General features: G+C 41.5%; 1 protein-coding gene across 1 annotated transcript; it reads right to left on the reverse strand.

Annotated features, from left to right (window-relative positions):
• Positions 1 to 2,757: 2,757 nt before the first annotated feature.
• Positions 2,758 to 10,852, reverse strand: chga (chromogranin A). The gene is made up of 8 exons (XM_053445257.1): positions 10,599 to 10,852; positions 10,223 to 10,272; positions 9,072 to 9,165; positions 7,464 to 7,532; positions 7,271 to 7,357; positions 5,357 to 5,677; positions 4,177 to 4,589; positions 2,758 to 3,590 (listed from the first exon to the last, which is right to left on the reverse strand). The coding sequence occupies exons 1-8, from the start codon at positions 10,642 to 10,644 to the stop codon at positions 3,507 to 3,509; spliced, it is 1,164 nt and encodes a 387-aa protein (XP_053301232.1). The 5' UTR covers positions 10,645 to 10,852; the 3' UTR covers positions 2,758 to 3,506.
• Between the last annotated feature and the right edge of the window lie 2,673 nt (positions 10,853 to 13,525).

A 13,525-nucleotide genomic window follows, 5' to 3' on the forward strand; every position in this document is an offset into this window, starting at 1 on the left:
AATTTTTTTAGAAACAGATGAATATTTAGGTGTTTAATCAGAAGAAGGACGTTTCCCTCTGCAGCTAATGGATCTGTTTCAATCTTTTATGGCCTGTTTATTGTAACTGAGGTGTTAAAGCATTTAAAATTGTACTTGCTCTTTTATAATCAGAATATTAGGCTCCATTTAAAGATACCTTAAGTCCAGGGGTGGACTGGGACAAAAATTCAGCCCTGGCATTGTCTGTCCAGACCAGCCCACTACATTATCAGCGGACACCACATAGAAGTCCACAAATCTCGCGGCGTCTTCTCTCATGCATACTACTGTTACCACCTAGCTCAAAGATGGCAACAAGAAGGGAGGCCACACACAAACCTCTCAAGCCAAAAGTAAATTTATTTAACTCCAAATCAAGATAGCTCTAACTACATAGTGGGATGTGTAAAATATGTTACGCGTCAGTGGTGTTAACAGTGTTTGGATGTGTGAAAATAAGGTGTGATGTATGTTGTAAGGTGCAGAAGCAAAGAAAAACAAAGGCTGAGGGCCCCATGCCCCTGGAAGCAGCCTTTAGATCTGCAGCTGAAGCCCAGCCCAAAAGGGCAGGCCCAGGGTGACGCCCCTGCCAGCTCTACCTTTGTCTGGAAAACAACTCCTCAGGCTCTCACATGTCAAGTGGTCAACCTGAGAAGGACATGGATCAATTATAATGTCTCTAATCATCACAAATTAAGTATGATTTCATAAAACATAAAAAATGATAAACTCACCAGACTAGAGGAGACTCAATAGACATGGTACAGTGAAGGCAGAGAGTGGAGGCAGACAGAGAGCAAGTCCTCGAACATGGACAGAGGGGGAACAACTCCTCAGGCGCTCACATGTCAAGTGGTCAACCGGAGAAGGACATGGATACATTATAATGTCTGAAAAATAAAGAAAATGTTTTCCTCTGTCCTGCACCTAGAGTTGAGAACTTTTTGGATGTGTGTTTCTTTTAAAACCTTTTGAAAATTATTATAATTATGAAGTATGAATTTATACATTAAAAAATACATGATAAACTTACCAAATTCTAACAGTGGTCCCAAATGTCCACATATAAAACAGAGGGAGAACGACTCCTCAAATATATCACAACAACCTGTAATGGAGAATAATTGATAATTTAGTGTAAATGATCACACCATTAAGGATAAACACATAAAAACAATAAAACTTCTGAAAAGAATTATTAAAATGACAAATCATGAATTACTACATCCATAATGATTATAAATGATTAACAATGACAATGTGTGATAATAACTGGCAAATTTTTCAAATTAAACTAATTATTCCATATAGGTTTACTTGTATTCTGTTTTCAATACGGCTAAGAAAGTTTACTGTTGCTATGGCAACAGTAAACGATGTTAGCAGCTCTTAGCTAGCTTAGCTAAATCATCTGAACAATAATAGCCCATAATATCACAATTCGGCATATTAAAACAAAATCAAAAAATGTTCTACTTTGTTTTGGACATGTCTCAAAAATGTAGCCTAGCCAGCCCCAGGCCAACGTTACTTACCATGTCTGCCTCCACTCGCTCATCATTGTCGAGTCCTCCTCGCTCGTCTCCCGGCGCACCTGCTGCTGCTGGGCTGGTGAACCCGGCACCAAATAGGTCCGTCAGTTTGGCACATTTAGCAGCCTCCACCCACAGAGACTTCAGCTTTTTTTCCCGATGCTTCTCAGCGCCACCCGGGTGTTTTTAACTCTTATTATCCATTTTAAGTTTCTGTCTCAGCAGCAGCCCGTCCCGCGACTCCCCCCGCCAATGCCATGAGGTCCCGCCCCACCCTGGTTTGTGTTGTGATTGACAGCACTGTCAGGGCTCTCTGAGCCTGTCAGCCCATGATTGATTGACAATGACAAACAATAGACCAATAATATGTGTCGATGCTGGCAACACACTGCTAGCCCTCTGTAGCCAATTGGCCGGCCCAATTGGAGGGAATTTAGAGAGGAAGAAGAGAAAAAAAAACAAAAAAAAAAACATAGCGGACCAGACCGGCCCACATTGGGTCAACGGCCCACCGGGACGATGCCCGGTATGCCAGATGGCCAGTCCACCCCTGATTACTGATATTGTTTTATTGCCCAGTCATTGCCAACTTTTTATAATAAACATAAATACAAATTTTTTTTAATTCACAATTTCTTGCAGTTAAAAACTTGATTAGTCGCTTTTTTTTCTTTTCGTCTTCAGGTGTTTTTTAAACTCTGTATTTAGACCCAGACTTGAGAAGTCATGCTTTTCAGCCGTGTCTCCAGCTGATTTATTTATTGTTTTCTTTTCAATCCATTTCTTTATTTACCTCTGCTCCGGATAGAGAACATAGAGTTTCAACACTTCACATTGTGATTTAAATCTAAACACTGAGTGTTCCCTCTTATTATCCACGACTAAAAGGATAATGTCAACACAGAGGGTTAAAATGTAGTTATCTTAGAAATTAATACATGCACTGTATGAACAGCTTGTGTGTCTGAGTGATGATTCATGTTCTCGGCTCCATCGCCCACAGACACAAACAGGTTCAGACTGCGACTACAGTGTGAATGAATGTCTCTGTAGATTGAGAGGCTACATCCACTGTGGGCTGTGGGAGTAAAAAATACAGTATAGTTCATAGGAATGCACAAAGCATCGCTCTGAGTTCACGAAATTGCATTAATTCCATTATTCACGTATTGGATTTGAATTCAGACAAAAATAATTTTCCAAACAGATTTCCAGATACAATTTATTTTTTTCTTACATAAATCTCATAAAGTTTCAGATTCCAGCCATTTATCTGCTAAAAATGTTCACTTATTGCCTTGGCTTGATTAGATTCAACTGTATAATAATAATAATCATAATAATAATAATAAACAAGCATGTATTCTTCTTCAGTCAGTAAGCATCTCAGAAAGAGCTGGAATCTAATGCCATTACTGTAAAACCTCACCTGGGCGGTGTGTGTGTTTACCTGGATCTGCCTTAACCTTTCACATGAATCAGTGTGCAGAGTTAAAAGAATCGGAAAAGCAGGCGACGCACGATTTGCAGAAGGACAAAGATGATTGTCAGAGAAAATGAAAGGAAACGAGTTGTCGACCTTCACTGACAGAGAGGCTGCTGTTTTTTCCTTTGGGAGCCTTGCAGAGTATTCTAAATAATGTATGCGCGTTTCAACGCACAGAACGCGTGCATTCGTGTGCGTCAGTGTGCATGTCTAGTCGCGGTGTGCATCTACCGTGTGTTTGCTACTCTACGCGAGGGACAGAATGTCACGGGGCGGGGGGGGCTGCAGCGGTGCGGACATCCTCGAGAAAGACAGCGAAAGAGAAAAACTTGTCACATATTCACACGCTCTATCTGTGGGAGCCAGGCAGCTGGTGAGGCGGAGGAGGACGAGGAGGCAGAGGAGGTTGCGGTGTCAACTCTGTACCAGTCTCTCGCTCGCTCTCTCTCTCTCTCTCGCTCTCTCTCTCAGCCTCGACGCAGCTCGTGGAGTTTCTGGGCGACGTTCTCAAGCTCTGACTCGATGGCTGCCAGGCTTTCAATTTCAGGCTCCTGTACAGAGCAAGTAGGAAAAATATAGTGTTAAAAATCATAAATCATATGTGTATATATATATACAGCCTTAAATATATAGGAACCACAAACTATATATAAAGATGGATGACAATTATCCCCTTTCCTCCAGTTATGCAAAAATGAAGCCAGAAAATCCCAGATATGGGGACACTAGGGTTATTTAATATTCAATTTCTGCCAGTATATTCCTTTCACCTAAATCTTGCACACTGGACCTTTAAAACCAAACTTTAACTCTTGGATGCATCAGTTTATGAAGAACTACCTTAAATGACAGAAACCTATCTATAACCATAATAAACTATTTTTAGTTCGGACACTAAAATTGACTATGACCTATACTGCAACGGGCCACCAGGGGGAGATCGAGAGGAATTTGGCTTCATTTGTTGGGGGGAGCTTTTACATCGTCCATCTTTATATAAAGTCTATGATCAGAACTTAATCTGCTTCCACGTCAACTCTTACTCATTATGTATATAGCTCATAATGTTAAACTTTTCTTATTCTTCATCTCTGTCTCTTTTCATTGTTGGAAGATTAAAAGCAGTGGAGCGCTCACCTCTGACTTCCTGCTGGCGCTCCCCTCCTCCTCCAGACCCTTCTCCTCCGGCGCCCTCTTGGAGATCATCTGCAGCTCCTTCTCCTCTGGACTCTTCGGACCGCCTCTTTTCTTCTTCTTCTTCTGCCCCTCATCATCGTCGGGCACCTCCTTGGAATGATGCGGCACCTCCTGCTGACTGTTTCCCTCCTCCGCTTCCTCCTCTTCATGGGCCTTCTTCTTCAGCTGCAAGCCCTTGCCCCTCTTGCTCCATCGCTTCAGGTTCTCCCTGCTCCCTCTCTTCACGTCCTCCTCCTGCTCCTCCTTGCGTTTCTTGGCGAAATGTGAAGATCTCTTCTCTTTCTCCTCTTCGTCCTTCTCATCTAGCGTCTGCTCTTTTGATTTGTGTCTGTCTCTCTTCTCAGCAGACGCACCTGGGAATATGAAAAATACAAAAGATCTGGGTGCACTTTCCCACCTGTTTTCTGACTGAAACACCTTCAGAACACCACCAGCAGAATCCAGCCTCAGCAAGTTTCCACTTCTTGTAATGAAATGTTTCTTGCCAGCTGGCAGCTCGGCCTTACAGTCCTGCTAGCTATGCTTTAAGGGAATTAACAGCGTGGCGGGAGCAATCGGATGACTTGGCAGAGGCTCGCTTTTACAGAATAGGTGCATTGCATTTGCCATTTTAGCTCAGGAAATAATAATTTCTTTGTTAATCTGCGGAAAGATTCTACTGAGCCTGATTTTAAAGATTTTGCAGAATGCACGAGCTGTTCATTTAGATTCTAGGACATGGAGACGTTTAATCACTACTGTTGGAGTGCTGTCAGTGTGCCAGCAAAATTGGCCTCGCTCCCCTGTGGGGGGGCTGGGTTTCATCTGGTAGATGGAAGCACTTCCATCAATCACCCAGCCCTGTGGTGGCAGCGGGTTTCATCTACGAGCCACTTTGTGTGTTTTTTTGCACTCTGCATATCTTAAAATTCAGCGGCTGCCTTTGGTCAAATTCTATCTTATAATTTGCTTGGATGTAAAATAAGTAAAAAATATACCCGGCTTGACTGGACCCTTAAAACATCAAGCTCTAAATTTGAATATACACACGTTTCCACAAGTTTATTTTTTCACCCATTTTCCTTTTGGGTCTTTCAAATTGACCCAAACAGCTACGTGAAGAACAAAAGAGAGAAATTACCTTTCTCATTCATGGTCGTATTTTCCTCCTCTGAATTTCCTCTCTTCTCCTTACTTCCCTCCTCCACTTCCTCTTCCTCTTCTTCCTCCCTCTTTTCAGCCTTGCCCTCGCTCCGATCTTCCTCAGCTTCAGAGATGTGACTTCCCGGGCTCTCGTCCTCCTCCCTCTTCACTTGCACTTCATCGATGATGTCACCCTCCCCCAGAGACTCTCCATCTCTGGGGCTCTCACCTTTGTCTCCGTCCCTATTTCCTGTCCTCTTCTTCTGTGAGAGGATGGATCTTTCACCGGGGCCTCCTAAAGCCTCCAGCATGGATCGATCTGAACATGGAAAGGGAAGGGGGGGTTACTGGAGGATATTGATTTTACAGTGATGTTAAAGGATGATGCTTATACACAAAAGCACTTCAGCTTATTAGAGCAGACTTTACTGTCCGATCTGTGTGCTTCTGATTCATGAGGTGAGGCCATTGAGTCTGATTTCACATGGAAACTACACAATTACATGATTCTTACATATTCACATAAAACCTGGAGGACTGATCTGATTTATTCATAACAGCAACATGTCATGATGAGTCATATTCTTCTACCTTTGCCATTTCATTTGAGTTATTTGAGCTCACTCTATCAACACATCATTAAGTTAACTGATATATGATTTTGGACAATTCATTTGAATATAATTAACAGATGAATTAACTAAGCCACTAACTGTTGGTTAAAATCATAACTTAGTGTTAATTATCAATTACCCTTGTGGTACTGTGATGAATTAATGGAAAACATCCCATCAGCCAGAATGAATATGATGTTTCATTAAAGTTATAATGTTATTGTTGTATGTTGTAGTAATAACAGCACTATAAATCTATTACTATTATTATCATTATTATCATTATCATTATCATTATTATTATTATTATTAGTAGTAGTAGTAGTAGTAGTATTGGTAGTAGTAGAATATTAGTAGTAGTAGTGGTAGTGGTATTAGCATTAGTATTAGTATTAGTATTGGTAGTAGTAGTAGTAGTAGTATTACATTAATTGTCCTATACATTTCTATGTGTCTATGATGCCATTGACTGAACTCTTTCACAGAATAGTGTCTGCTCTCTGCAGAGTCAGCCTCTTCCTTACAAACATCTAATTTTACCTTGTTTGAATGAGTTGAAACAGACTTTATGGATGGAAATCATTTATAATGCATCCGTCATTAGACACTCACAGTAAAGGTCAGTATGGTGGGAAGTGGACTCATCATTAAGTAAACATTGCCATTTAATTTACCTCAACTGCATGTATTGATTATGCACATACTGCACTCTATAACTCAACACTGTACAAATAAGGCAATCAAGAAACGAAGATTCAGTCTGTTCAAATTGTTACATGTTTTCTACTGTGTGTGTTCATCTTGCCATCTACTCAGACGTTAGAGAAAACAGATATTTACACTTTGCAATAACGTCTAATCCACTGAATCTCTACTCGGACCCTTTTCTAACCATTTTATCATTCTTGCACTTCTCTTACAGCTCAGGGGCATCTAAACTTGGACGTTAGAGTTGGTAGAAATGCATAATTTTCAAAGGAATTTATATCTAAGAGGAGTTTGGTCAAGGGCAACTGGACACGTTGGTAGATTCCTGAAGACGTTTCACTTCTCAGGAAGCGTCTCTGAGGTGCTGATTCTGTCCACAGAAAGTTTAAATTCACCTCAACACTCTTACACTGCTTATCTGCCCTGTCTCACTGACTACACAAATAGGAAATAATGGGGGTGAAACAACATTTTAAGAACCTTATTGCTCAAAATGGAATCAATCCAGATAAACAAACATCAGAGCAAAGTTTGGCTCAACTAACTCTTTGTTCAGTGTCCCATGAATCAGTGCGACTGAGGAAACTCACCCGAAGCCTCTGTGGCCTGAGGGGTTGGTGTCGGGGGGTCAAGAGGTGAAGCAGCGTCGGTCTGCGGCTGAGTTCTCTCTTGGTCACCTGAAATGATACGTTTTATATTCGAGGTTCCTTTCTAAGTCACCAGTCTTCAATCAAATAAACAGGCTCAGCACAAAAACAGGCATGTGCGAGATCCGTGACTCACCTTGAACAGCGATCTCCTGCAGCTCCTTCAGGAAGTTGTGATGGCGAAGGATTGTAACAAGCCTGTCATCTGCAAACACACACACACACACACACACACACACACACACACACACACACACAGATATGTAAATATATGCTTAAACACCTCGTTTGAGAAAGATATGAACAGATAAAAGACCATAAACTGATCGCGTCGTGGATAAAACCCAGGTGACTGTATTTTCCCTTCCTTCTTTTTCATCCGACTCAGCAGCTTGCTTCAGTGGGTTTGTCAGAGTTAATTGCCCCCAAATTTACTGCATTCAAAGCAGCAGCACAATTAATCATTTGGCCAACAGAGACTCCCCCCACTTGAATTGCAGCTGCAGAGAGAGAGAGCCGGACTTTCTGCTGACCCACAAATGGCACCGCGTTCTGTACTGTACACGGCAAGCACAAAAAAACAACAAAAAAACAGACAACCTCTGGGCTGTATGTGCCGTGATACCAGTGTGTGATATTTCTTTTACAGCCCCTCGTATTTCTCTCTCTTCTCTCTCCATCCGTGTCCATGATCCCCCCCCCCCCCCCCCGTTCATCCCTCTGTTGGTTTACAGTTTCCCTCTAGACGAGCGAGAAGAGCTCTGATTGATTTTTTTTCTTTACAAGGACGGCATCAAGGTAATACAATGACTATGTAACTGAACCGTTTTTTACTGAGTGCTAGTGAGTGCCACTATGCAGCGGGTTTTTTACCCAGCAGCCACTGCATCAATCCATTAGCCTTATGATGTGGTCATCATGCATCATGATGCTGATGGAGAGGGGGAGTTAAGTAGGTCTCTAGTTATACAGTGGATCACATCTTAGGGAGGTGTTTAACACAAAATGAGCTGTAAGCAAACCAAGTGCCAAAAACCATAAGTAGTACAAACAGGATGAGGATAATGAAGATGAACTTACACATAACTCAAAGCCTCACAATGTCGTTCTATATAAATCTTGATCACACTCTCATCCAAATCCAAGTGCACAAATCATTATTGAAAAGGTGACTTCATTTAATTAATTGCATGCCTATAAATTATCAAATCTATGTCGGCTGGAATTTGAGTTTTATTCATTTTCATTTTAGCAGCCTTTATTAAATCAGATTAGTCCCCTTGAGAGACCTGACCAAGAATAACAGCAACACAGTTTCAACAGTAGAAAATTAACAAAGACAGATACATTCAAACTTAAACTGGATTTTACCAGAGCTTTCAACTTGCTAAACGTTATAGTTTATCAAACCCAAAATCTGTTTGCTAATGAATCCATGTTTTAGCTGCCGAAAAACCTAAAATCTTTCTTCCCCAATTCAGTCCAGAACTTTGGGAACAATAAATCACAAAATGCCCAAAGACGGAAGATTGGGAATTTAGATCTCTGAGGTATTTTCTCCAAAAAATTGTATATTGTAAGAATTGCATAACTGGTAATGGTGGTTATGCTATTGCAGGAATGGGGTTGACAAAAAGGGACACCCTGTATGGTGGTGACATACAATATAATGTATATGTAGGTATGTGTGTTTGAAGAAGAGAGTGAAAGCTATAAATAAAGGAAGAATTGCCCAGTGGCTCACCTGTCTTCAGAATGACCAGACACTCCTGGCTGACAGGTATGGGTTGGGGCCTTGATAGCACATCTGCCAACGCCTCCACAACACATTTCATCACCTGCAGGAAAAGACAGGGGCTCAAAAACGTTTCCTACAACATCTGGCACTGCCTATGAAAGAATTGGTTTCAATTGTCAGTGAAACCCTGTGAACCAGGGGCCTGGATGGGAACATGGATGCAAACGTGTCTACACTGTTTTATAGAGTAAAATTCATCTGCTTCCCTTTGAATGCTGCTCTTGTGCGAACTCGGCCACTAATTCAAAGAGCGAGGCTCTCTTAGATGACGGATCAGAATCATTTCAACTCCACTTGTGCGTCCAATGTCGAGCCAATCCCACATATCAGATCGTATCAGAAGGATTCTGCTTCCGTCTGCCAGATCTCTGAATGTCGCTGTAACATCGTCCTCATCTTCCCTTTGTATCCTCATCTCTCAAAAACCTCATTCTAGAAACTACACGCTCTGTCTTTCTCTCTCACACACACACACATGTTTACATATCCTTGTTGGGAAATTACATTGACTTCCATTCATCGTGGACAGCCTGACCCCAATTCACCTGTTACAGGAATACCTTACAAATTATGTTTGGCCTCATTTGGACCAGGGAGGGCTACTGTTCCGGACAAGGCACCGGAAAATATTCCAAAGAGGTAACAGAAAGTGGATTACTCTGTCTCCCTCTCTCTCCCATCACGGATCCAGCATCATACCAAACCACGAAGGTCAGGACTCTCTATTGCTCTCAAAATGGTATCTATCGATTTGAACAAGGTTATACACTAGACAGCTCCCAGTGGAGGAGGTAATGAAACGAATTGAACTGCTCGGACCAGGTCATTTGTAATCACTGCCACCACTTCAGAGTGTGGCCGGGCAGCTCAGCACACGCCCACATTACAATGAAGCAATGTAGATAATGTATATGGTACATTTGATCATATGCATAAAAAATAATTATTCTTGCAGTATAGATTTAACTACTGTAGGGCTACATCTATTACTACCAGGGGGCAGTATAATGCTCTTGCTACTACAGTACTGTAAGGATACTATCATTACAAATACATTATATTATAATATAATAATAATACAAAAAAATGATTGTTACCTTCACGTCCTCATTCTCCAGCTGACTTAAAGTCACCGGCAATGATAGAACTGGAAGAAAAACAAAGAAAGGTGAAACATGCATCATTACTTGTCATTTTAATAAAAACCCTATAGCTATAGTGTTTTAGCTTGTTTGTCATCCGAGTGACCGTATGAATATGAAAGCACTGTGTATTTCAGGGACTAAATGTGCCAGATGTGAATTCCCTGCGTCTCTCTCTCTCCCTCTGCAGTTACAGATGTGTCGGTCGCTGTCCTTGGTGCTGAACAGCAGCCTGCCACATCCCTTTACGCACAATTTACGCACATTTCTCCGAACAAACCCCAAGCACCAGTTAACTTCACTCAGGGTCGTTTTTTCCCTCGTTTCTTACCGCAGGTGGACAGTGCTGTCAGGATGAGCAGTCCTTTCCCGATCATGTTTGGACACAACGAGGCTCTCCAGGAATAGAAAAACAGCGGAGCTTTATTTCAGAAGGTTCGGTTGCTCGATTTTTTTGAAGTCCGGTGGATTTAAGGACGCATTCTGAACTAAACTTGGCCGCCTTTCGGTATTTCTGGAGATCTGAAAATCGCCAGCTGCGTCGCTGACCCGCAGATCCTCCGTCCTCTCCTCTCCGGTCTCTCCACCGACACCTCGCCGCGACAGAGCCCGGTTTTATAGGACGACGCGGGGAGAGGAAGTGACATCATCCTGGGACAAACTATTACCCCCGTGTACCTGATCGTACCTCGGTGGTTGTCAGGGCGTGGACAGGTTCACACCACGGAAGTGAACTGGCTCCTGTAGAGTAAATTATGACAATTTATCATATTAATAAATGGACGTTTTGGCACCAGCTTATAATACTAATAATACTATAATTATGATCGTCACAATGATAACCATCACAACCATCACATGAATAATTAAAAAATACGAATGAGGTACAGGGTGCTTTACAAAAAATGATATAAGTGCAAAGTCTGAAATCATAGAGAAGCCAGATCATGCGCGACAACGTAATAAAACAAATCATATAAATATAAGAACAAGATTAAAACAATAAAATGTAAATATTACAAAATAATAATTGATTCTAATGGTCATGCTCTTGCTTAATTGTTCTTTTCTTATTCATCTCTCTAATCACCTCTAGTTCTTCATTTAGATCTAGAGGGTCTAGGAGTGGGTCGATTTTCCTTTTTGAAATTACTTGATGTGCTATATGTACACATATATAAAAAAAAACGTTAAACCAGAAAATGCAATAAAGAAACCTATAAAATAGCCATTAGAAATAAAGATCGTTATAAACACCAGTCTGTACAGGTGAGTTTTTAATCACTTTTTTAATCTGGAGGCACTGATGCAGCGTAGGAGCCAAAGACGACTTAAAAGAATGAAACTACATCCTAATGACTGAAAGATGTTTTTATTAACAGGCAGCGTTTGTGAAGGAGAGCCCACACACACCACCCCGTGTCTCCATCACATCATGTTCTGCAGGACAAAGCTGCATCATCGAACCGTATTTGCTGATCTTGTCTCCTGACGACCCGAATGTGTTGCTAGGTGACGGTGTATTGAAAATGAATGCCGTCATTGTTGTTGCAGCGCCCACTTGGATCATGTGAGCAGGTGGACTGAATAGGAGTTCAAAAAACAAACAAAAGGGAGAACACATTTCTCTCATTTAATAAACCAGGACATTTACCCTTCTTATCAGCAGACTAATGAGAAGCACACATTAGGGTGGCTGTTAAATGACATGCAGTATATAATAGATGTTAATGAATTAATATAAATGCTGGTTCAAGTATAAAACACATGTTTAAATCATGCGTGATTATGAAAAGGGGCTGCTCAGCTTACGTCACCGTGAGAATGTGGGATTGCTCTTAAAGGATCTTTAGATGATTATTCATTTTAATTTGTGCAAGAGTTATCTGGAATTCAGCGTCATGTTAGGCTCCTGTATGAGTCCTGATCTGCATCTCTTAGAGTCCACCAGCCCCTGTGGTTACAGAAAACAGGTCCATCCATCCATCCATCCAGCCATCCATTATTTATACCACTTGTCCTTTGAGGGTCGTGGGGGAAGCTGGAGCTAATCCCAGCTGACACCAGTGCACCCTGGATAGGTCGCCAGCATATCACACCTCCGACATACAGCGATAAACAACCATTCACACTCCCATTCATACCTATGATCGATTTAATGTCTCCAAACAACCCAATCCCCAATCTGGATGTCTTCACACTGTGGGGGGAAGCCGGGGAACCGGGAGAAAACCCACATGGACATAGAGAGAACACAGGAACTCCAGGATCTTTCTTGCAATGGAGTGAAAAAGGTCAAACTGTGTCTTCATGTTGGACCAGAAATGTGATCGTGACCAATCAATATTACTTGGGATGAGTCACATACAAATAAAAATTCCCTCATTGGCTACTCACCACTATGCTGGTGGAGGGGTGGGTGAAGTGTTTGAGTCCACAAAATACTTTTTGAGTTTCAGGGGTAAACATTGCTGCAGCAGAATCCAATACAATTGAAGTAAAACACAACGAACTAAAACATAAATGCCTCCCTACTACCCCTGTGGCGACGTCCCAGTGTCCGTAAGCACCAACATTAAATTTGGACTCCAGGCATCATTTACACCATGTTTTAGTCTCAATGTATTCTGCTATCATCCTCCGGAGCCATGTTTGGACGCTGATCACAGCAAACATCAGGCTAAAAACATGGTGTAAATGACCTGGTTTCGAGGCTAATTTTATTGAACTAATCACCCACACACATATAGCAATGTGATCATTTCTTCGTGGGGAAGATCCTGAATGCATTATTTCATTATTCTGTGTTACATTACATTAAACTTTTTTAATCTCACCATAGAGGGTCACTAACTGTATTAAAACTAAACAAATACTGTGCTAACAAATGGAACATCCGTCAAATGTTTGCTCTCTTTCAATTCCCAAATGTACACAGGCTCATGAGTTCATTTTGTATGTTCAGTTGCTACTGACACATTCATTAAAAAACGCAACGACAACACAAAGGGCTTTCCAAGGTGTGGGCCGGACTCTTTGTGGTTTCAAATTTCCTGCGACGCCGTTTACCGAGATCCCAAAGATCTCATTATGCTTCCAGTGAGACAATAAAGGCCAATATGCGTCAGAGCCGGCTCCATATTTGCTCCTCATAAACCGGCAACGGCTTTGTTTAAACATGAAGAGGGATCTTCTTTGAATGTGGTAATAGGTTCATTATGAAATCCGACAGCGACGAGGACTGACTGGAATAAAGTC

This window comes from Pleuronectes platessa, chromosome 17 (assembly GCF_947347685.1).
Source record: "Pleuronectes platessa chromosome 17, fPlePla1.1, whole genome shotgun sequence".
Lineage (NCBI taxonomy): Eukaryota > Metazoa > Chordata > Actinopteri > Pleuronectiformes > Pleuronectidae > Pleuronectes > Pleuronectes platessa.